Genomic DNA, 22,268 nt, shown 5'->3' with positions numbered 1-22,268 from the left:
GAGTATCAAGCTATTGTGAGGATGCCCTCTTCAGAACTTGCAAGAATATGCAAAGATCTCAGCAACAATGGAGACACTGGTAAATTTTTGTGCTGAATTAATCTAGGTTTCAAAAGAAAAAAAAATCAAATTGCATTTTGTTTGAACACCTTTAATCTGGGATGCAGTTGTTATTTCGGTGACTAAATAAGGTGTTAAGTTTTCGACAAGAGGAGATATTAGGAGTGCTAATATTGTTTGCAGGCAGAACACAAGTGTTGAGAAGAAGGTGATTTGTGCGCTTATTATGATTCAGAGGACAAGAGGGTGTATAGTTTTAACTAAAATGTTTAGTAGGTAATTAATTTTGCCTTTGTTTGATTACAAATCTAAATATAATAATAACATGTAGGAGGAGGCAAGACGTAATGCATAGAATTAGGCGTCATATTTACATGGTCGAGCAACCTATACAGGTGATAACTACCCTTCATATTATTGACTTTCATAACACAACAGAGATGGAGACATCATATTTTTGAGGTCAGGTGATTGCAGTACCCATTTATTTGTCTTGCATCAGAAATTTACAGAATTATGGATGAGTTTATAAGGTGGGTCATGGAAGTCAAATGTAATGATGGGTAGTTATTTAGCAGTGGTTATCGCGCCAAGGCGCGCATGGGTCAGAGGCTTGACATTGTCAGTATGTGTGGTGTTTTCTGTCTTTCTTGCTTTTCATTCTTTTTATGCTATTTGACTGTTGGTTGATCCCCTTCTAGATGATATCAATTGTTCATTATTCTTTCAAAAACTTTCATGTGCTTTTATAAAAAAAAAAGAATGGGTAAGTCAATAAAGATTAAATACTTGCAGTTATGCATTTCAGTAACTTTCTAAATGAAATGTTTTGTTAGTTTCAAATTAAAGTTAGTTGTGTTATGAATTGCGGCAACTACTTGTAGCAATTTGGCTTCTTTCCAAGTATTTCAACATTTTTCTTGAACTGTTTCTTTAATAGGCAACTACTTGTAGCAATTTGGCTTCTTTCCAAGTATTTCAACATTTTTCTTGAACTGTTTCTTTAATATATTTTGCTAGGATGGTGAGGAAGCCGACAAGAAGAATATTCACTAAGGTTCATATTGTGTTGCAACTCAGAAATCCTGTCAGCTACAATTTGGGAGCTACTACCTTTGGTCCCAAGAACATAAAGAAGTTATGAAATATTCACTAGTGAAGAGAATGAAAGATCAGGTTTTTGTTGCTAGGGCTTACCATCCAATCTTTGTGAAGCTTAAGGGTAGGAGAAGTTATCACGAGAAATGAAACAAAATATTTAGGACCATAAGTGCATGCTTACTGAAGCCATTTCAGACCTTGATCTTCCATCATCGTAAGTGATGATTTTAACCTGTTGGCAACCTTTTCACATCGTAATGTTTACTATAAATAATGGGAACAAACTCTGTTATGTGTACTTCTGCGCAGATTAACAAGCACATTAGTATGAGTCTATGGAAACATTTATCATGATCATGTTTGGAGGCTTTTGCTCCCAACATCATGGTAATTTGATTTTCTTCAAACACAACTATTGGAATTGTAGACCCGAGCTACCATGAGTGCCAGATATTTTACCATTCACAGTAGATGCAGTTGTCTTATTTCATTTTCTATCTGAATAATCTGAATAAATATAGAACAGAGTTCACAAACATATTTGGTCATCATGTATGCATAAATATGTCATCAAAGTGCTCTTGCTTTGGCTATAATTAAATTAATTGGTGTACACAATTGGTCATCATGTATGCTCTTATGATCCAGTAAGTACATACTCTCCACAAATGTCCTTTAGCCTGTGTGACTTTTCACGAAAGAGATTGCTTACCTGCTGCTTTGTGTTGTAGGTGTATGATGCAAGGCCAATTAGGAGGTGACTAGAGAAGACGGTGGTGACCCAGCTCTCCAAGATGCTGATAAGGAAATAGATAGATGAGAATTCCACTGTTTATATCGATACAATTGTTGGAAAGAAAGAGTTGTCGTATAGAGTGGAGAAGAATGGAGGTCTGGTGAATGCTTCTACTGGCCAGAAATCAGATATTTTGATTGAGATCCCTGCTAAAGTGAGGAGCGATGCTGCTCAATCTGTGAAGAAGATGAAGATTGCCGCTGGTGAGGATGAAGACGAGGTGGTGGATGAAGAGAACATGAGTCTCCTATTGGTTGGTTTCTACTTTGGTTGTACACTTGTTACCGAGAATGAATGTTCAGATAGTGGAATTGAATGGGATTATATGATACCTCTCTTTTGAAATTACTCAACATATATATTGAGTAATCATTGCATGTGTATGTTTTGTCTCTAATATTATATATTGAGTAATCATTGTGTATGTATATATAATATTGGATATTTAGTATTGTTTGAGACATTTTTGTGTATGAATATATTTTTAATTTCATTGTGAGATATTGAGAAATTATTGTGTGAGATGTGTATATTAAATATAAACATATAGATTAATAAAACAACCAAAATTAAAAAAATATTAAAAATCAACATGCCAAACGGTTTAAACCGTTTGGACAGAGTTTTGTCCAAACGGTTGCAACTGTTTGGACAGATTTTGTCCAAACGGGTGAAACCGTTTGGACAAAAAACTGTCCAAACGGTTCCAACCGTTTGGATAGTTTTTACATCCCAAACGGTTACAACCGTTTGGAAAAAATCCCAAACGGTTGTAACCGTTTGGTACTCTGTCTAAACGGTTACAACCGTTTGGGCGACCGTTGGGGAAAACTCATCCCCAACGGCTTTAGCCCAAACGGGTTTTTTTTCCGCCCAAACGGTTGTAACCGTTTGGGACTGCATTTGCCCAAACGGTTCCAACCGTTTGGACAGACATGTTTTGTACTAGTGTCCTCCTCCATCACCACCACCACCATGTCACTAATCACCAATGCCAACTCCACCTCCGTCATTTCTATGACTCCTAGTATTATTACCTCTACTGTTAGGGTACACACCAACAATAACGCCTCGAACGGAGACGTAATACACAGAATAAAGGCACAAAAAATCAATCACAGTACTCACAGATATACGTGGTTCACTTCTTCAGAGCTACTCCACGGTGCAACGACGACGCTAAATTCTTTTATATCCCAAAAGAATAGATCAAAGAGAACACCCTCTCTTCACCAGATACACTCCAAGAACTCTCATAATCTCTCTCTGTATTTTCTCTCTTACTCTTCTATGAGAGGAGTTATTTTTGGGATAAGTTTTTCTTAAGAGTTTAGGATCCTATTTATAGTGTTTGGAAAAATTCTATGCACTAATAAAGTATATTGGTGGGACCCACCTTTGTGGTGCCCACAACCCTTTTTTCAAACTTCACCTAAAATTAGGTAGCCAAACTCTCCTTTGTTAAAAAAAGGTGGGGCTTAGGCTGCTAATAATCTCCTACTTGAAGATTTAATTGAGTATCAATCATATCTTCACACTATTTTTGGTTGCATCATCTGGATGTCTTATATTTTTAACGTCTTGCACGGTCCTCAACATTCTCAACGGAGGTCATATGAGGATGCACACAGCCTCACCTTCTCTAGTGGAACTGGCTTGGTCAGTATATCGGCTGGATTGTATCTCGTATTAATCTTCACAAGCTTGAACTCGTTCCTGCTTTGCCATCTCCGTATGGCATGGTGCTAAACGTCAACATGCTTGGTTCGAGCATGTAATGCGTCGTTCTCTGACAAGTGAATGGCACTTAGACTGTCGCAGTGGATGAAGTATTTCTCAAAGCTTACCCTAAACTTGAGAAGAAAAGTTTTCAACTATAGCAACTCCTTTGCTACTTCTGCTACAGACACGTACTCCGCTTCAGTTGTCGACAAAGCCACAGTATCTTGTAGCTTGGATCTCTAACTTATCACTCCACCACCCAAGATGAAGATGTAGCCGTTCGTACTCCTTCTCGAGTCTATGTCCTCGGCATAGTCTGCATCACAAAAGCCCTCTAGCTGCAAATCTACCCTGCCATACTCAAGACAACGGTCGGACGAGCTTCTCAAATAGCGTAGAAGCCACTTGACCGCGCCCCAGTGTTGTTTCCTTAGATTGCTCATGAAGCGTCTCACAACTCCCACTCCTTATGCAATATTTGGCATTGTGCACACCATCACATACATCAAACTCCCGACGGCAAATGTGTATTGTATGTTGGCCATGAACTCATGCTTTTTAGCAGTCTCTGGTGCTTGGGTCTTCGATAGCGTGAAATGGCTTGCAAACGGCGAGCCCACTGGTTTAGCTTTCTCCATGTTGAACTTTTCAAGAATCTTCTTAATGTAGGCCTTCTGAGACAATCTCAGCCTCCATACTGATCTGTCTCTGATGATCCTCATCCCTAGAATCTAGTTTGCTGGACCCAAATCCTTCATCTCGAAGCAATCGGAGAAACGCCCCTTGAGTTCTTCAATGCGGGCTAAGTCGGGCCCTGCAATCAACATGTCATCAACATAAATCAAGAGTATCACACAGGATTCGCCATATCTCTTGATGAAGCAACAGTGGTCTGTGTCGCATTTGAGAAAACTGTTCTCCTCCATAAAATTCTCGAACTTCATGTATCATTGTCATGGAGCTTGCTTCAGGCCATACAAGCTCTTGCGCAGACGACACACGAGGCTCTCCCTGCCTCGTTCCTCAAAGTCTACTGGTTGATGCATATAGATTTCTTCCTCCAAATCTCCATAAAGGAATGCTGTCTTCACATACATCTGTTCTAGATGGAGATCTCGAACTGCCACAGTGCTCAGCACAGTCCGGATCGTGGTCAACTTGACGACGGGAGTGAAAACATCAGAATAGTCTATCCCTGCTTTCTGCTCATAGACCTTCACTACAAGCCTCTCCTTGTAGCGTCTCCGTCCATCGGCTTCATTCTTGACCCGATAAATCCATTGATTGTGAAGAGTCTTTCTCCCTCTTGGAAGCTTTACGATCTCCCAAGTCCCATTCTTCATCAAGGACTTCATTTCTTCCTCCATGGCAGACTCCCACTCACCCTGAGCTTTGCCAGTCTGCTGTACCTCCTCATAGATTTCTGGTTCACCATTGTCAGTCAGGAGAAGATAATTCATGGTGGAAAGATACCTCTCTGGGACCCTTAGATTTCTTAGAGCTTTGTGAATTGCGATCGGCAACTCTGTTGGATCCTGCTGCTGTACATCCGACATGTTCTCTTGGTCTCCATCTTCTATGCTAATTGGTATCTCACCGTCATCCTCACCGTCAGCAATGTCTGGGAAAAGAGGGGGATAGTTGACTCCTACTCACCTCTTTGGTCTTGTACACCGCATTCTCATGGAACACGACGTCACGACTGCGCACCACCTTGCGCGCATCGTGATCCTAGAAACGGTACCCATACTCATCTCCTCCATAGCCGATGAAAGAGAGCTTCTTTGACTTTAGATCAAGCTTTGACAGGTCTGCAGGATTGATCATGACATAGGTGTCACAACCAAATACTCGTAAGTGCACTAGCTTCAGCTTCTTTCCGGTCCAAACCTCCTCAGGTATCCCATAACTAAGAGCCACGGATGGACCGCGGTTGATCAAGTATACAGTAGTATTGACAGCTTTGGTCTAAAAACTCTTGGGCAATCAAGAGTGGTCCTCATACTTCTGGTGTGGTCCAAAATAGTGCGATTCATATGCTCTGCCACTCCATTGTGCTGAGGTGTGCCTGGGACGATCTTCAGTCTCCTAATCCTATGAGACGAGCATAAGTTCTCAAACTCCTGGCTACAATACTCGCCTCCATTATCAGATTTTAGGCACTTCAGCTTATTACCTGTTTCATTCTTCACACAGGCAAGCCACTTCTTAAAGATGATGAAAACATCTGACTTATGCTTCAAGAAGAACACCCATAATTTTTAGTAGCATCATCAATAAAAGTGACAAAGAAAAGAGAATTTCCAACAGATGAGACTTGCGCAGGTCCCCACACGCCGGTGTGCACTAACTCTAATTTCTGCAGTTTTGGAACCGGTCCGGTCTTGTTGAAGCTCACATTCTTTTGTTTGCCTAGGATTCAGTTCTCACAGAAAGTCAGATCGATCTTATTCAGACCCGGAAGTCTCTCTCCCGCGATCATAATCTGCATCCCCTTCTCGCTCATGTGGCCAAATCATCGATGCCAAGTCATGCAGTCGACGGATGATGATGATGATGCTTATCCTGCGGCAAGTAAGTGGTTGATCTTCCCGTTGGCAATGTAGAGTGACCCCTTGGGTTTGTCGTGTGCCACCACCATGGCACCCTTGGACCCCTTCCAGCTTATCTGTTCAAAGGATACTCTGTAACCGGAGTCAGTCAGTTGCTCGACTGATATAAGATTTTGTCTGAGATCCGGTACATGCCGAACATCGTTCAGCGTCAAGGTGGTCCCGCCCTCCATCTTGAGGGTACAATTTTCCTTCTCGGAAACTTTTCATGGTTGATCATCGTCAAGATAGACTGTCCCCAAGTCCTTCTTCACGAACGATGAAAGCAGCTTTTGTTGTGAGGTTGCATGGAAAGATGCATGAGATTCGATGACCCACACATCGCTTTTGTCTTCTAGGGATAGGAGAAGCACATCTGAATCCGTCTCGTGTATGAGATTGGCTGCACAGTCAGCCCGATCATCCTCTGCTGATGCTGGAACAGAAACTCTGCAGTCACGTGCAAAGTAACTCTTCTTTCCGCATCTGAAGCACTTTCCTTCATCGTAACCATTCAGGTTTGGCCATTTAGACTTTCCTCTGGATTTTGATTGGCCTCGTTATCCCCTACCCTTCTTCTGCGCACGCCCTCGTGCCTCAACATGCAGATCACTCCCACTGCTAGAGGACTCAGCTCCTGAGACCTTGCGGCAAGATTCTTCATCCAGAATTGCTCCAACCACTGTGTCGAGCTTCATCTTGTCATTTCCATTAGCGTTACTCACCGCCATCATCATATTCTCCCATGAATCTGGTAAACAAGAAAGTAGCAGAAAAGCTTGGATCTCATTATCGAACTTGAGATCTACTGCAGCAAGCTGTTGCACCACAGCCTGAAATTCATTCAAGAAGTCCGCCACACGAGCTCCTTGATACATCTTTAGATTGAATAGTTTCTTCATCAGGTACATCTTATTTGAAGCAAACGGCTTCTCATACAGCGCCTCCAAGGCCTCCATCGACTCCTTAGTGGTGGTCGCATGCGAGACGTTGTAAGTCACATGCTAGTGAAGGTTGAGTCTGATAGTGGTAAGTACTTTACGATCGAGCACCTTCCACTTATCGTCATCTATTTTCTCAGGTTTCCCCGCCTCTTCTTGGAGGGGTACGAAGAGATCCTTCTGGTACAAATAGTCTTCTATTTACATCATCCAATACCTAAAATTTTGGCCGTCGGATTTCTCAATTCTAAGCCTGTTGTCTTCAACTGTAGATCTCATGGCGAAAGATTACTTTTTTCTCGAATCGTATTTGTGAATAATATCGTATTTGTGAATAGTGTCGTAACCATGAATAGTGTCTAGTGCCTTAAAAGATCATCTACATTGTTTGAGCATCCAACTCTTCTACCTCTCCCTCTTGATTTATAGAGAAGTTTTCCTAAACTCTATTTCTAGCTATTTATTGTTTTATTCATAAATTCCCATAAGCTAGATTTTAATTGAGTTTTGTTGATTTGATTTCACTCATTGTTTACACACACCCACTTGAGCTTATTATATTTACATACATAGTATATTAAGGTTGTGAGAGATTGTAACATTGAATTGTGCTTAATTGAGTTCTCACCTTGTATTAGAGAACAAATCATTTGTTGTTACATTGTTAGTGTTGTAAAGTTTTCGGTGAGCTAGAAAACCAAGTGTGAGTTGTGAAGTTTTCGGTGAACTAGAAAACCGAGTGTGAGGTGTGGACGTTGATTGGTGAGCGTTGAAAACCGACATTGTGAGGTGTAAACGTTATTCGGGTGAGCATAGAAAACCCGATTGTGATAGTGGAGATCTCCTCGAGGTGACGAGCGGGGACGTAGGTCATGGGGACCGAACCTCGTGAACATATCGTTTGTTTGTGATTGCATTGGCGTACTTATTTTTGTGTTTATCATTATATCGCCTTTGTCAATTTCTCATTGTTTATATTGCCCACTATCTTATTTATCTTGTTTATATCTTGTTTCACCCTTGTGTTAGTTTCTTATCCACTATCTTATTTATCTTGTTTATATCTTGTTTCACCCTTGTGTTAGTTTCTTATCCTTGCATATATCCTCTTGTATAACTATCTTGCAAGAATATATTTGTATTAGTTTTAATTGGCATAAAATTGGATTAGATTAACATAAGACCCTAATCACCCCCCTCTAGGGTCTAACAATTTATAGTGTTTGGAAAAATACTATGCACTAATAAAATATATTGGTTAGACCTGCCTTTGTGGAGCCCACCTTTTTTCAAACTTCACCTAAAATTAGGTAGCCAAACTCTCCTTTGTCAAAGAAAAGGTGAGGCTGGGGCTGTACATCTACCTCCATCTTCTTCATCTCCATCACCTCTTCTGCTGGTATTCTCACCTCCTCCGCCATCACCACCTCCATTGATGTGTCAATACCTCCACCAGTAATGTCACCGTCACCATTTAGGAATATGAAGAGAGATGAGTATAACTCTCCTTTGAAGAAAACTTTAAAGAATTGAAATATTCTCCATCCATTATAACCACAACTAATTGGAGGAACTAATATCAATATATTAAGATAATTTGAGACTAATATCACAATATGAAGGTTTGAAGGACTAATATCACAATGCCTATGATTTGAAAGACTAATCTATTAGAAACCCTTAAAACTTTAGCTAAATTACCAAATTGGTTATTATACACCTCTCTTGGCTTCGGTGTTGTTTTGGTGTTTTTCTTGATCAAATGTGCCGTTAGACTCAAAACTACACGGTCGATGGAAAAAACATCGCAAAAGCTCATATGATCCTATTAATGCTAACTATATCCAAGCTTACTCAAGAAAGTTGAGTCCACTACAAGGAAGTAACTTTTAAGACAAAGAAGAGAAGAGCATAGTATTTACCTTCAATTATAGCAAAGAGAAAACTTTGGGAGGCAAAAATCCACTAGGAGAAAAGAAGTTTCACAATTTTTTTCATCGCGGGTGAAGTTGTCTGTCTAATTACATATTTGGCTTTGAAAAAATATCAAAACATTTTTAGAGATTAAAAAATATTAAACTGGCAAAAGGGGTGTATAAAATATAACAATTTGGTAATTTAGATGTAAACTTCTTTCAAAATTATAAAAAGAAAAGAAAAGAAACAAGAAAAAGAAGAAGAAGAAAAATATAACAAACCACTTACATAGTAGCAAACCCCATGCGTACTTTCTATCATCTAATAGCCCCACAACTAAAAAGATTTTTATATAATTTATTCGATTAATATCATTTTTGGAATTCACTGAGTGAATAATGGTTATTGATGATGAGTCGTAAACATCCTCTACAATCAAGAACGTAGGAGATCCCGATGCCATTTAATTTTATGCTTTTTCAGTACCGATCAATATAACTAAATATCACGACTAGCAATTCGACTGACCTGTACTGCGAAGATCGGGAACGGCAAGACACTGACATCAATTTCAGGTACCAGTTTCTTAAAAGATCCAACATCGTGGATTTCACTAGCCCTAAGTCGTCGGATATCGAAGTCCGCCTCGGCTTCATAGAAGCTAACGTTCAAGTCGGAGAAGTCGATCTCGACATCTCCGGTGGAGGGGACGTGAGTGAGCGTCCCGGCAAGTGGCAAGTAATCGACAAGAGTCGCGGAAAGTGAGGACTTGAGTAACTCAGCGAGTGACTGGGATGAGCGCGTAACGTTGGGATTCGAATAGAGCATGAGCCTTTGGATTGGAGGGATACCAATCCAAATTGAGTCGAAGAAGGAGAGCTTAATCGGAGAAGGTATCTGTGGCAGTGGAGGGAGTGTGACCCGAGACACGGTCAGGATTTGAATTGATCTTTGCGACATTTTTTTGTTTAAATAATGCTAGGGGCACACTCTCAACCACACTTCCAACCACACCTCCACACTCTCTACAGTGCTAGTGGGCCATGCATGATATTTTTTTAAAAATATCATGCATGGCCCACAAGCACTATAGAGAGTGTGGGAGTGTGGTTGAGAGTGTGGTTGATGGTGTGCCTCTAGTGGGACTCTTTTTGTTTTCACCCCCTTGAAATTAAGCCAGAATAACCTTTATTCTATTATACTGAGAAGTGAAATGAGATGGGAGTTCCTTGTCAGCTTTTGTGCTCTCTGTGACCAAATTTTGGTGCTCTCTGTGGTCTTTAGCCTGCAACGCGGACGACGAAGCAACCTCATATGAGTTCATGTCAATATGGATAACAAGAGAGGATAGAAAAAGCTAGGTGGTTTTAGCCTTTTAGGGGTGACAAATTGGTCGGGTCAATTTCGGGTTGGGTCAATTTTAACCTAATACGTAGCTACTCAACCCGACCCGTTTAGTAAACAGGCCACCCAACCCCTCCCCTCTCCTCCCCCACCATAAACAAAAAACCCCAGGGACAGATCCAGAAATTTTATCCTATGGAACAATTATACAATTATAAATATAAATTAACGGCTCATATAATATAAATTCTACCAGTGGAGAAACTTATTTATATAGTAATTATAAAATCTCAACACATAATACTTTTCATTATCATTATCATCAAACTATACTAACTTACAACAATAGTCTTTCAAATTGTTGTCTCTGTAAGGGCACCAAATAAATAGTTCATGGGGCACCAATTAAAATTTAAGATAAATTCTATAGTTTTTTTTATAATATTTGTGGGGGGCATGTGACCCCACACCCATCCATCTACATCCGTCATTGCATCCTCTCTTCTTTCTTTCAGTAATGGAGCTCCTCAGGTGCTGTTACCCGTAGTGTGGATGGCTCAGATCATGCACCAGAAAAATTGAGCATGGATCATAATCGGGTCATACCGTGTCGACCTATGACTCGTCGGAACATATGGGTCAACACGATTATGACCGTACCCATGCATTTCGATCCGAACCCATTTTTGATGGGTCGGATTCGAGTCAGGTAGTGGGTCGAGTAGATTTTGCCACCCCTAATCGTTTATATACAGAAATTGAAAATAAACGTGCGCCAACAGTTTCATTCAATTTTCCTCAGTATACAACATACATGTGTCGTTGAGGATAAATTACCAGATTGGAATTTTATATGGAACCTATTTGACAAAAAAGGTATTTTAAATAGCCCTCTCTTCATTTAGGCATTTTAATTGGCCTAAAGATGCAACAAGGTATATTTCTGATCGGCGGCATATTTCTCCGGCGAGCTTCCATCATGTGATTACACGTGATGAATAATTTTGATTTTCTAGTTTATAAGGTAGAAAGGGAACACTAACATGGAGATGATAGTTGGGGTTCTTTAACTTTAGAAGCCGATCTCAAAAGGGGGAAATTTTGAAAGCAAATCGAAATTAGTATTCATAGAAAAAAGGAATCTAAGAGGAAATTGATGGGGCAAACGCAAGAGAAAAAGAGGGATAGGATGAAAACTTAAAGATATTAGACTTCAAATTGGGTGTTATAGAAATGAAGTTATGCCATCTTCAAGCTCAAATTGTTGTTCAAGGTCCAGCAGGAGATGGAAAATTTGGATTTGTTTGGAATGAGATTGATATGAAAAACTCAAACACACAACAAATGGAACTGAAGGGTACCTATATTATTTAATAATCTTGGCTTATATAGCCTTACAATAAAACATAAACCCCTAACAAACTGCTCACGTTTAGCACTCAAAGCTAACGTGTTTGAAACAAATAACAACTCAAACTTATCCCTTGAGACCAGGGTTTATTAACAGAAATCAAAGACCAAGTAAAACATGAACTTGGTAAAACCCCTAACCCCTAAATTCATGGAACCAGCTCCTTCATTCCCTCCCTTAAACAAACCTGAGTTTCATTAGTTAGTTTACTTGATGCAGAACAGACTCCAAGCTGTGCTCGAAGCTTCTGAAAAGTATCACGCTTCAAAGGCTTTGCAAGAATGTCAGCGCCTTGCTCCGCTCCTGTGAACCACAATGCTCCAATTTGACCACTCCATCATTAGCTAAAAGTCACGCAAGAAATAAAAACGCACATCAATGTGCTTGCATCTCCTATGAAAAATTGGATTTTTGGATAACTTAATTGCTCATGTGTTATCACACAGAATTGTTGTGCTCTCATTCAATGCATAACCCAAACAGGCACAGACTTCTGCAGCTATATACTCTGTTTCCGTTATTGAGAGAGTCACAATGGATTGTTTCTTTGTTGACCAAGCTACTGATCCATTACTCAGCAAGAATGTGTAGCCAGAAGTGCTCTTTCTTCTATCAATATCCACTGCATAGTCGCTATTAGTAAACACCTTTAGTTCTCCATCTCCACCTTGCTTGTACCAAATGCCATAATCCAATGTCCCTTTCAAGTATCTTAACACTCTCTTGGTTGCCTGGTAATGAAGTGTAGGCTGTCTAAAAATCACAATAGATAGCTGAGTCTCCATCGAACACTGATGATGGAAGTTACAATCTGACGACTTCCAGAAGGCTACAATTCGAAGATTTTCACATGTCAAAGAGTTAAAGCAAAGATTACAAAACGACAGTCTTTAGCAATACTCTGACAGAAAGGGATTACAAATCAACGATCTCTTCAAACCAAGACGTGGAAGTCCTCCCCGCGTACCATTATCAAGACACTACACCGATTCAATCACCTGCGCCGCTTCAACAGCTACAAACACGAATGCAGCTTCTTATGTGAGATGATTGATCTTGATGGCTGCGACAACAACATGACTAATATTATATTAGCAACCAGTAGAGGTGCTGATGAGCAGTGTAATGATATTCGACACACTCAGTGAAGATCATGACCTGCAGTTGATAGAGCGTTATTGAGATGCTTCAATTGTCACAAATGGCCTGAATAAGACCTTCGTTACTGGTCATTGGTGTCATCCATATATAAAGACAGAGAAATCTAAATACTGCAAACAATCAACAGCTCGAACGCAGCTCCAATCGCTGCCAAGCACAGCTCAAACGCAGCTCCATCGCTGCCCAACGCAGCCTATCAATCGCTGCCCAACGCAGCTTATCAACCGCTGCCCAACGCAGCTTATCAACCGCTGCCAACGCAGCTCATCCATCACTGCCCAACGCAGCCCGTCAGTCGCTGCCAAACGCAGCACAATCACCGCCAAAACGCAGGTTAAGGTTCTGACTCATTCAAACGCGATCGTAACAACTTCGAAGCTGTTCTTCACCCACGATTTGAGGAGTGGCTTTAGTGGGTTGTTACACCCGATTAATGGGGTAACTAAACCCCCATTTAGGCGCGGATTAAGGGGGCAGTTACCACCCGTAATCCCCCTATAAATAGCAACAAACTCAACAGAGTTAAAGATCGGATTTTTGATAATCAGATCAAGGGCGGATTTTTGGTTGAGGGGATCTTTCAGGCGAGGTTGGAATTTGGAGAAGATCTTTTCGATCAGATCTTCCAGAATCAGAAAAAAAGGAGGATTGACTCCTTACACAGTCTGGGAAATCAACAGGCGGAGGAACTCTAAACCGTCGATATTTGGCTTATTAACCGAATTATTTTCGGTTCAAACAACTCTATCATTAGAGTTTGTTACTTGTTCTGAATCACTAAACTCATCAAGAGTTATCAACCAGACAAGACAGTTGTTCCAGTAAGTATAGATATTCGGATCGTCAACGAGAAGCAAACTCGGCGCGAACATTCGAGGGAGGCATCTCATCGCTACCAAGAAGAACCCAAAATTAAACAAAGGAGAGAATCCCGATCATTCTCTTCTCTTTTGTAATCGGAAATCCAATTGTAATTGAGAGTTGAGAGAGTTGTAAACATTCTTTTTCTAAACAAATTAGAAAGAATAAAAATCAAATACAGTTCTTTCATTATTTTCTTATTTGCAAATTTCCAACAAACATGGTGGCGCAATCCGACGTTCACCTCACTGGAACAACCGTAGAAACCTTGGTTGTGGAGTTTGACCAAGCCAAATACGAGGAAGCCCTCTCTTCCGGATCGCTTAGCCCTAAAGCTAGGCGAGATGCTTGCAAGAGCTCTGAAGAGGTCTTAACTGCTGTTGAGACGCCAAAGAAAGCCCTCTCCTTTGGCCAAAGCCTCAAGCTTGCTCTGCAAGCCGAAGATCCCACGCCTATGTCGACACAGCGTGTACTTGGTTGTAAAAGGCCTATGACAGAGAAAAGCACAATCAACGCCGATGACGCTGCTGCTAAAAGCATCATTACCAGTATAAATGAGATCATCGACATAAACACTGATAATGAGAACTTTATCTCCACTGTCCTTCTTGAAAAATAGAGTCTGTTCATTCTTGCTTCTTTGAAAATCCTCATTGACAAAGTAAGCTTCAATACGACTGAACCAAGCCCTAGGTGCTTGTTTCAGTCCATATAAAGCTTTATGAAGCTTGTAGACTTTGTGCTCACTCCCCTTGATCACATAGCCCTTTGGTTGTTGTACATAAACAACTTCTTGCAAAGCTCCATGCAAAAACGCCAATTTGACATCAAGTTGGAAAATCTCCCAGCCATTTTTTGCTGCAATGCCAATCACCATTCTCATTGTGTCCATCCGACCGACTTGTGTGTATACCTCTGTATAATCTATCCTAAGCTTTTGAGAATATCCCTTCGCCACCAAGCGAGTTTTGAGCTTGTCTACTTCCCCGAGTTCATTGAGTTTGGTCTTGTAGATCCATTTAACACCAATGCACTTAGCTTCTTTTGGCAACTCCATTAACTCCCAAGTCTGGTTTCATTCAATTGCTTCCATTTCAGCATCCATTGCTAATCTCCACTCCTTGCTTTTCTTTGCCTCCTCAAAGGTTGATAGATTACATGTGTCAATCTCAACCATGTTCAGTTCTGCCTCATCTTCTGATAGCTCACCACTAGTGATGTAGTCACTAAGGTAAGGAGGTGGTCTTCAAACTCGTCCCTCCCTTGCTCCTGCAACGTTAGTTTCATTGCTAGTGTTTCCACTGACATCATCACTTCTTTCAACTACACTAGTTTCACCATCTTTATCACCATCATCCCTAAACTCACTTACATCACCTCCCTTGTCTTCATCATCACTACACACTAAATCTTCCCCAATTTGTTCTTCATAAGTTTCTCCCCAATCCTACTGTCTATTCTCTTCAAACACTACATCCTTACTTACTACCACTCTTTTTGTTTTTGGGCCAAATAATCTATACCCCTTAGATTCTTCACTAAGTCCCAACAGAATACAAACAAAACTTTTATCATCAAGTTTACCTCTTTTGGCTTCTGGTATGTGAACATGAGCTAGGCACCCCCAAACTCGAAAGTGTTCCACTGAAGGTTTCACCCCATTCCAGGCTTCTTAAGGCGTGATGTCTTTGACTGCTAGTGTAGGGCATCTGTTAAGGACATAGAATGTCTAGTTCACCACTTCAGGCCAAAAGGTTTTGGGTACCTTCTTAGCTGTCAACATTGATCTTACCATGTTCAGTAATTTCGATTCTTGTGCTCAGTTACGCCGTTTTGCTGCGGCATATAGGTAGTAGTGAGTTGCCTTTGAATTTCATGCTCCTTGCAAAAGTTGTTGAACTCATGGGAAGTGAATTCACCTCCTCTATCTGTTCTCAAGCACTTGTTCTGCTTTCCTGCTTCTTTCTCAACAAAGCTCTTAAATATCTTAAAGCAACTCAATGCCTCATACTTCCCAACAAGCAAATATACCCATGCCTTACTGTGAGAAGATAGCATTTTGTTTCGGTGGGGGACACCCATGTGAAACAATCAATTTGTACACTCACATGAAAAGACCAGGTTCTCTAATTCATGTGCTTTAAAACGCGTGGAGAGATGGAGAATTGAGTGTATCTCTAATTGTTCAGCGGTTTTTTCTCTCTTTCGTGTGAAGAGATGGAGATGTCATAGAAAACCACGTGAAAAAAAGGAAGGAAGCGCCGAAGCTATATATAACTGTTTCTTTCTAGGGTTTTGTGTGCGAGGAGAGATTTGTTTTCGGCTGTGAGTCTCTTTTCAGTAGAGAAGAAAAACAACGGCTGCAGGGGAAAGTCCTAGGGTTTCGTGAAGAGAGAAAAAGTATTTGAAGGCTAACCTTTTCTTGAGAAGAAAAGCAAGGAGCCTATTTGAGGGTTTAGATTATGAGAATTGTAAACCTATTTGTATTCTTTTTCTCTCTAATAGTAGATCTCTCCCTCCTTGCCCTGTGAACGTAGGCAGTTTGCCGAACCACGTAAAAATCGTTTGTTTTTGAATTTGTTGCCATTGTAATAGTTTTTAGGATCCCTCGATAAGTCAGTCCTAGAATTGATGAGAGGAAGAGCCGATATCTCACTTTGTTGAGATATTCGCTTCAGATTCTTATAAGAGACTTTAGCAGCTGACTACACGCAAGTACCACCACCTACTAAGCAAGGCAAGACGCCCAATCAGCAAAGAGCACCCAAGCAGTATTCGTTCAAAGAAGAGCATGTGGACACTCTGTTCCAACTACTTCGGAAGAACAATAAATTGCAGCTCCCTAAAATCAGAAAACCAGATGAATGTGGACACTCTGTTCCAACTACTTCGGAAGAACAATAAATTGCAGCTTCCTGAAATCAGAAAACCAGATGAAGCAGGGAAGGTAGATGACCCCAATTACTGTCGCTATCACAGGTTCTTGGGACATCCTACAAAAAAATGTTATGTGTTCAAGGACATCTTGCAAAATTTGGTGAATGCTAATGTACTTACTCTGAAGCCGGAGCAGAAGACTGTATCCACTAACCTGATTGCGGTCCAGTTTGGGGACTTTCCCCCTGTAGCTGCTGCAGACGGCGTCATCCCAGTCCGTAAAGGGGAGATGCACCTGACAAACACCGACTTACACAATCATAAGGTACTGAGAACGATGATCACCTCAAGATCCTCACAGATTCAGAAGAAGAGAGGATTGCCCTGGCAGCATACCCGGGGGACAACCCTGGCACTCGGTCTGGAAAGACTTACTTGAAAGACTACGGCCAGAATGTTCAAGAAATCGAGGAACAACCCCAAGACGCTGGGGGTTCTGTCCCGAAGAAACCGGCTGATAAGGGGGGGACAACCCTGGCACTCGGTCTGGAAAGACTTACTTGAAAGACTACGGCCAGAATGTTCAAGAAATCGAGGAACAACCCCAAGACGCTGGGGGTTCTGTCCCGAAGAAACCGGCTGATAAGAGGAAGCAAAAAGAACTCCGTTTCAACAGAAATCTCCACCCAGAACATGGGGAGTCCAGCACTCCCTTCCAATTCAATGTCATGGCACAGTTGGCTAACATACCGGCCAGAATCACTCTATATGAGCTCCTGAGGTTGTCCAAAACTACCAAAGAAGCCCTGATCGAAGCCTTAAAGAACACCGAGAGCTTCATCACCCAAGTCACCCCAATTCCTGAAACTTCTGAAGATCAGACTTGTCGGTAATGTCTGCAAACTGCAAGAAGTTTACCCTGTATATCGTTTACTCAAGAAGACATGCAGGTTAAACATGAACACGACAGGCCTTTGTACTATACGGGGTATATCGGATCTTCCGAAATCAGTCGTGTCCAGGTTGACCCGGGCTCCGCACTCAGCATCATGCCCTATAGAGTCATGCAAGTCTTAGGAATTCCTATGCACAGATTGCACACTACCCAGACCACCATCTTCGGGTTCAATGCAAACAGCACTCGACCCCTAGGGAAGATCAAACTCAGATGCCAAATTGGAGACCTCAAGTCCGAGGTGACATGCTACATCATAGACGCGGACACTTCCTACAATCTATTGCTAGGACGACCATGGATACATGCAAACCGCATTGTCCCGTCTACCCTACATCAGGTCATGATATATGCTAATGATGAAGGGGAAGTTCAAACCCTGATTGTAGAAAAATAACCTTTCCGAGGAGTGGAGAACTTTCATACTGATTCCGTTTTCTACTCAGAATCACAAGAAGAAGAAGACGTTGATAGCGGTAATGAGGCAGATGTCGAACCAGATCCAGAAGGGAATTGTCCATGGGAGTTAAACTTTGATGTAATTGGGTCAGTCAAGAACAATAACAATGTACCGAGTGAGGGCGAGTGGTGCATTAATGAAGATTTTATTTTGGCATACTTGTCTGATGAACCCATTAAAGTTGGACAAATAGTAAATTATCATGATGCAGGTACCCACTCATGGCACGCATTGTGCACAGAGGCATGTCTAACACTGCCAATCAAGTCATCCTTCGTTTCCGATGAAGAAGTGGAAGACGCACAAAAGGCTTTCTACAAAGTCCCGTCCAAAAGGAAAGGGCAGAAGCTGATCCAGTTCGGTAGAGTCAAACCCGAACAACTTAAGCAAGGAAGTTCAGAGTAAGATGACGGAGTTCCTCAGTTTCATTATCACGAACCCAATTCCATCCAATTGATGAAACGAATGGGGTATAATTTTAATGAAAAACAGGGTCTGAACTTCGGGAAAGGCAGACGAACCCCAGTCCGAATGTCTCTAGCCCCTGAAGGAAAACCTCAGGATTATTACCACAAAACCAGAAGTGGTTTAGGTTATGTCACAACTCCTCCTGCCTCAGAAGATGAAATCAGTAACTATCTGGGCCAAAATCATTCATCCAGAATATCTTCCTGTGAATCTGACGTCAGTGTTGGACCCTTCTTTAAGAGTCTGACTGTAAACATGACTTCAACCAGTCATCCGGATGAAGACGCAGGGGGTGATGAAGAATTAATCGAATTCACCGACGATCCTTGGATCAAACGCCTCAACATCTTATGGGACATGTGTTTTGAACAACGCGAACCACCCACTGAAGATAAAGTGATCCAGATCAACATAGGAGACGAATCCAACCCCAAACCTATCTTTATCGCGGAAGACTTATCATCATCCGAAAAAGAGAATCTTATATCTCTCATCCGAGAGTATATAGATGTCTTCGCCTGGAATTATGAGGATATGCCCGGCCTTGACCCAAAGGTCGCTATGCATCGTCTCAACATCGATCCGGATGTAAAACCCGTTAAACAACAACAACGCAGGTTTCGTCCAGAGATCATGGAATCAATCGAGTCAGAAGTTAAAAAGCTTATAGACTCAGGTTTTGTCAGGGAAGAACAACACCCAGACTGGGTAGCCAACATTGTTCCAGTTCCCAAGAAAAACGGTAAGGTCCGGATATGCATTGATTTCCGCGATCTTAACGCAGCTTGTCCAAAAGACGAGTTTCCTCTTCCTATTACTGATGTCATGATCGACAACACTTGCGGATACGAAAGGATGTCTTTTATGGACGGATTCTCTGGGTATAATCAAATCAAGATGCACCCAGATGACGAAAAGCATACTGCCTTTAGAACACCACTGGGGGTGTATTGCTACACAGTGATGCCCTTCGGCCTGAAAAATGCAGGTGCAACTTATCAACGTGCAATGAACACGATCTTTCACGAACATCTACGAAAGAAGATCGAGTGCTACGTTGATGACATAGCAGTAAAGAGTCAATGTAAAGACGATCATCTTGCAGATCTGAAGACAATGTTCGAAATCATGCGAGCACATCAGCTGAAGATGAACCCGACAAAATCGTTCCTCGGAGTTTCAAGTGGAAAATTCCTGGGATTTATCGTTACTTCCAAGGGAATTTCTCTTGATCCAGAGAAAGTGCGTGCCATCCAAGACATGCCACCTCCAAAGAATCTCAAAGAGCTCAGAGGTTTGCAAGGCAGACTGGCCTACATTCGAAGGTTCATATCAAATCTTTCAGGGCGTTGCCAACCTTTCTCTAAACTCATGAAGAAAGGAATATCCTTTGTTTGGGATGGAGAATGTCAAACTCTTGTCACAGTATGATATGCAATTCATGCCACAAAAGGCAGTCAAGGGTCAAGCATTGGCAGACTTCTTAGCCGATCATCCAGTGTCGGGAACGTCTAAGTTGTATGAAGAATTGCCTGATGAAGTTGCTGAAACTTGCGTTACTCAAGAAACCGCGCAAGTGTGGAAGTTGTTCTTCGACGGAGCATCCAGAGCGAATCCTTATGGAGCAATCACTGCAGGAGTGGGGGTGGTACTCGTCTCCCCGAATGGTCACATAATACCAAGGGGATTTTCCCTAATCGAACCCTGCACCAACAATGTAGCTGAATATAATGCCTTATTGTTAGGAATGCAATTTGCTGAGGGACTTAATGTTCAGCGCCTCGAAGCTTATGGTGACTCCCAACTCATCGTCAATCAAGTCCGGGGGGAGTACGAAGTACGCCATGAGGATCTGATCCCGTACTACTTTGCAGTGCTAAAGCAAGCTAAGAAGTTCGAGGGTTTCTTTATTGAGTACATCCCGCGAGCTCAGAATGCTTATGCAGATGCATTAGCCTCCCTGGCAACTTCATTAGCGTTACCCCCAGGGGCTGAGACTACTATCTCAGTTGCAGGACGCGAGTTATGCTGTTTCAAGATTCCTACAGAGGGAAGCTCAGATGAGACACCGATAGGAGAAGTCTGCACAACCTCAATGGAGTTAGAAGCTAGAGATTGGCGATTCCCGTACAACGACTATGCCATATACGGAATTTTGCCCGACGACCCCAAGGAATCGGCCGCTATCAAACGGAAGGCTCTCCAATTCTACTACGATGCAGTTTCTCAAACCCTGTATCGTAAATCACACGATGGAATTTTGCTTCGATGTCTCTCCCGAAAGGAGGCGAAAGAGGCTCTTAAGGAAGCTCACGACGGAATGTGCGGAGCTCACCAGCCTGGAGCTAAGTTAGGCGATCGTCTTCGACGAATTGGTTATTATTGGCCGAAGATGTTCGCAGATGCGGTGAACTACGCCAGACATTGCCACGAATGTCAAATTCATGGCGATTTTATCCACCAAGCGCCGGGTAATCTACATCCTACATCTGCAACTTGGCCATTTGAAATGTGGGGCATGGATATTGTGGGACCAATCTCTCCTCCAACTTCTAAAGGACACCGGTTCATTTTGGCCGTAACCGATTATTTCTCTAAGTGGGCAGAGGCAATCCCGCTAAAAGAAGTCAAGACAAAGAACGTGATCAAGTTCATTAAACATCATGTCGTATATCGCTTTGGAGTCCCGAGACGAATAGTTCACGACAACGGGACACAATTCGTTAGCTTTGGATTTCAGAGATTCTGTGATAAATTTCGCATCCAAAGTGTCGCATCCACGGCATATTATCCGCCGGCAAACGGCCTTGCAGAGGCTTTTAACAAAACTATCGTGAAGCTCCTCAAAAAGTTCGTGTCCAAGAGCCGACGCGATTGGGACGAAAGACTCGGTGAATGTTTGTGGGCCTACCGTACAACAGTAAGGACCCCTACAAGAGCTACGCCGTTTTCTTTGGTATACGGCTGTGAGGCCGTACTGCCATTAGAAATCCAAATTCCTTCATTAAGAGTCGCTATCGCAACCGGATTGACAGATGAAGAGAAACACGAGCGACGTCTGCAAGAGCTTGAAGCCTTAGACGACAAACGACTTCAGGCTCAACAACAGATCGAACTATATCAAGCCCGTATTTCTAAAGCCTACAACAAAAAGGTTAAGGAACGGATTTTCAAGAAAGGCGATTTGGTTCTGGCTAATCGACGACCCATGGTAATGACCCACAAAACCAAGGGGAATTTCAATCCCAAATGGGAAGGACCCTTTGTTGTTGAGACAGTCTATTCCAACGGAGCTTATCGTCTCATCAACAAGAAATGCGACAGACTTATGATGCCAATTAATGGAAAATTTCTCAAGCAATATTACCCGTAAGCTACAAGTTTCTTGAGCTTAGCTGGGGGTTGCTCATCAAATGTTTGTCTGAACAAATAAGTTCTCCTACTTTGTATGTCGTCAAGTTAACACTACACCTCTGACGATTTAAATTTCATTTTAATAAAAGAATTTTCCAAAGTCTTTCAGATAGCTATCATCATAATCTGTTTTGAGAAAAGACCCCAATTTTGACTACGTTCAATACTTTTGAACGCAAGTCCTAAGGT

General features: G+C 41.8%; 1 protein-coding gene and 1 pseudogene across 1 annotated transcript in view; one reads left to right on the top strand and one right to left on the bottom strand.

The window, feature by feature from the left end:
• LOC109820616 overlaps positions 1 to 2,385 on the top strand; it is a 3,591-nt pseudogene extending 1,206 nt beyond the window's left edge.
• The window catches only part of LOC109820615 (malonyl-CoA:anthocyanidin 5-O-glucoside-6''-O-malonyltransferase-like), a 19,174-nt gene extending 9,080 nt beyond the window's left edge, over positions 1 to 10,094 (bottom strand). The window contains exon 1 of the mRNA XM_020386790.1: positions 9,657 to 10,094. Within this exon, the coding sequence (XP_020242379.1) occupies positions 9,657 to 10,088 (432 nt within the window). The 5' untranslated portion in view covers positions 10,089 to 10,094. The remainder of the gene's footprint in view (positions 1 to 9,656) is intronic.

The sequence above is a fragment of the Asparagus officinalis genome, chromosome 8 (genome assembly GCF_001876935.1).
Source record: "Asparagus officinalis chromosome 8, Aspof.V1, whole genome shotgun sequence".
In the NCBI taxonomy this organism is placed as follows: domain Eukaryota; kingdom Viridiplantae; phylum Streptophyta; class Magnoliopsida; order Asparagales; family Asparagaceae; genus Asparagus; species Asparagus officinalis.
Note: the sequence above shows the minus strand (reverse complement) of the source record. Positions and strands in the feature narration are given on the sequence as shown.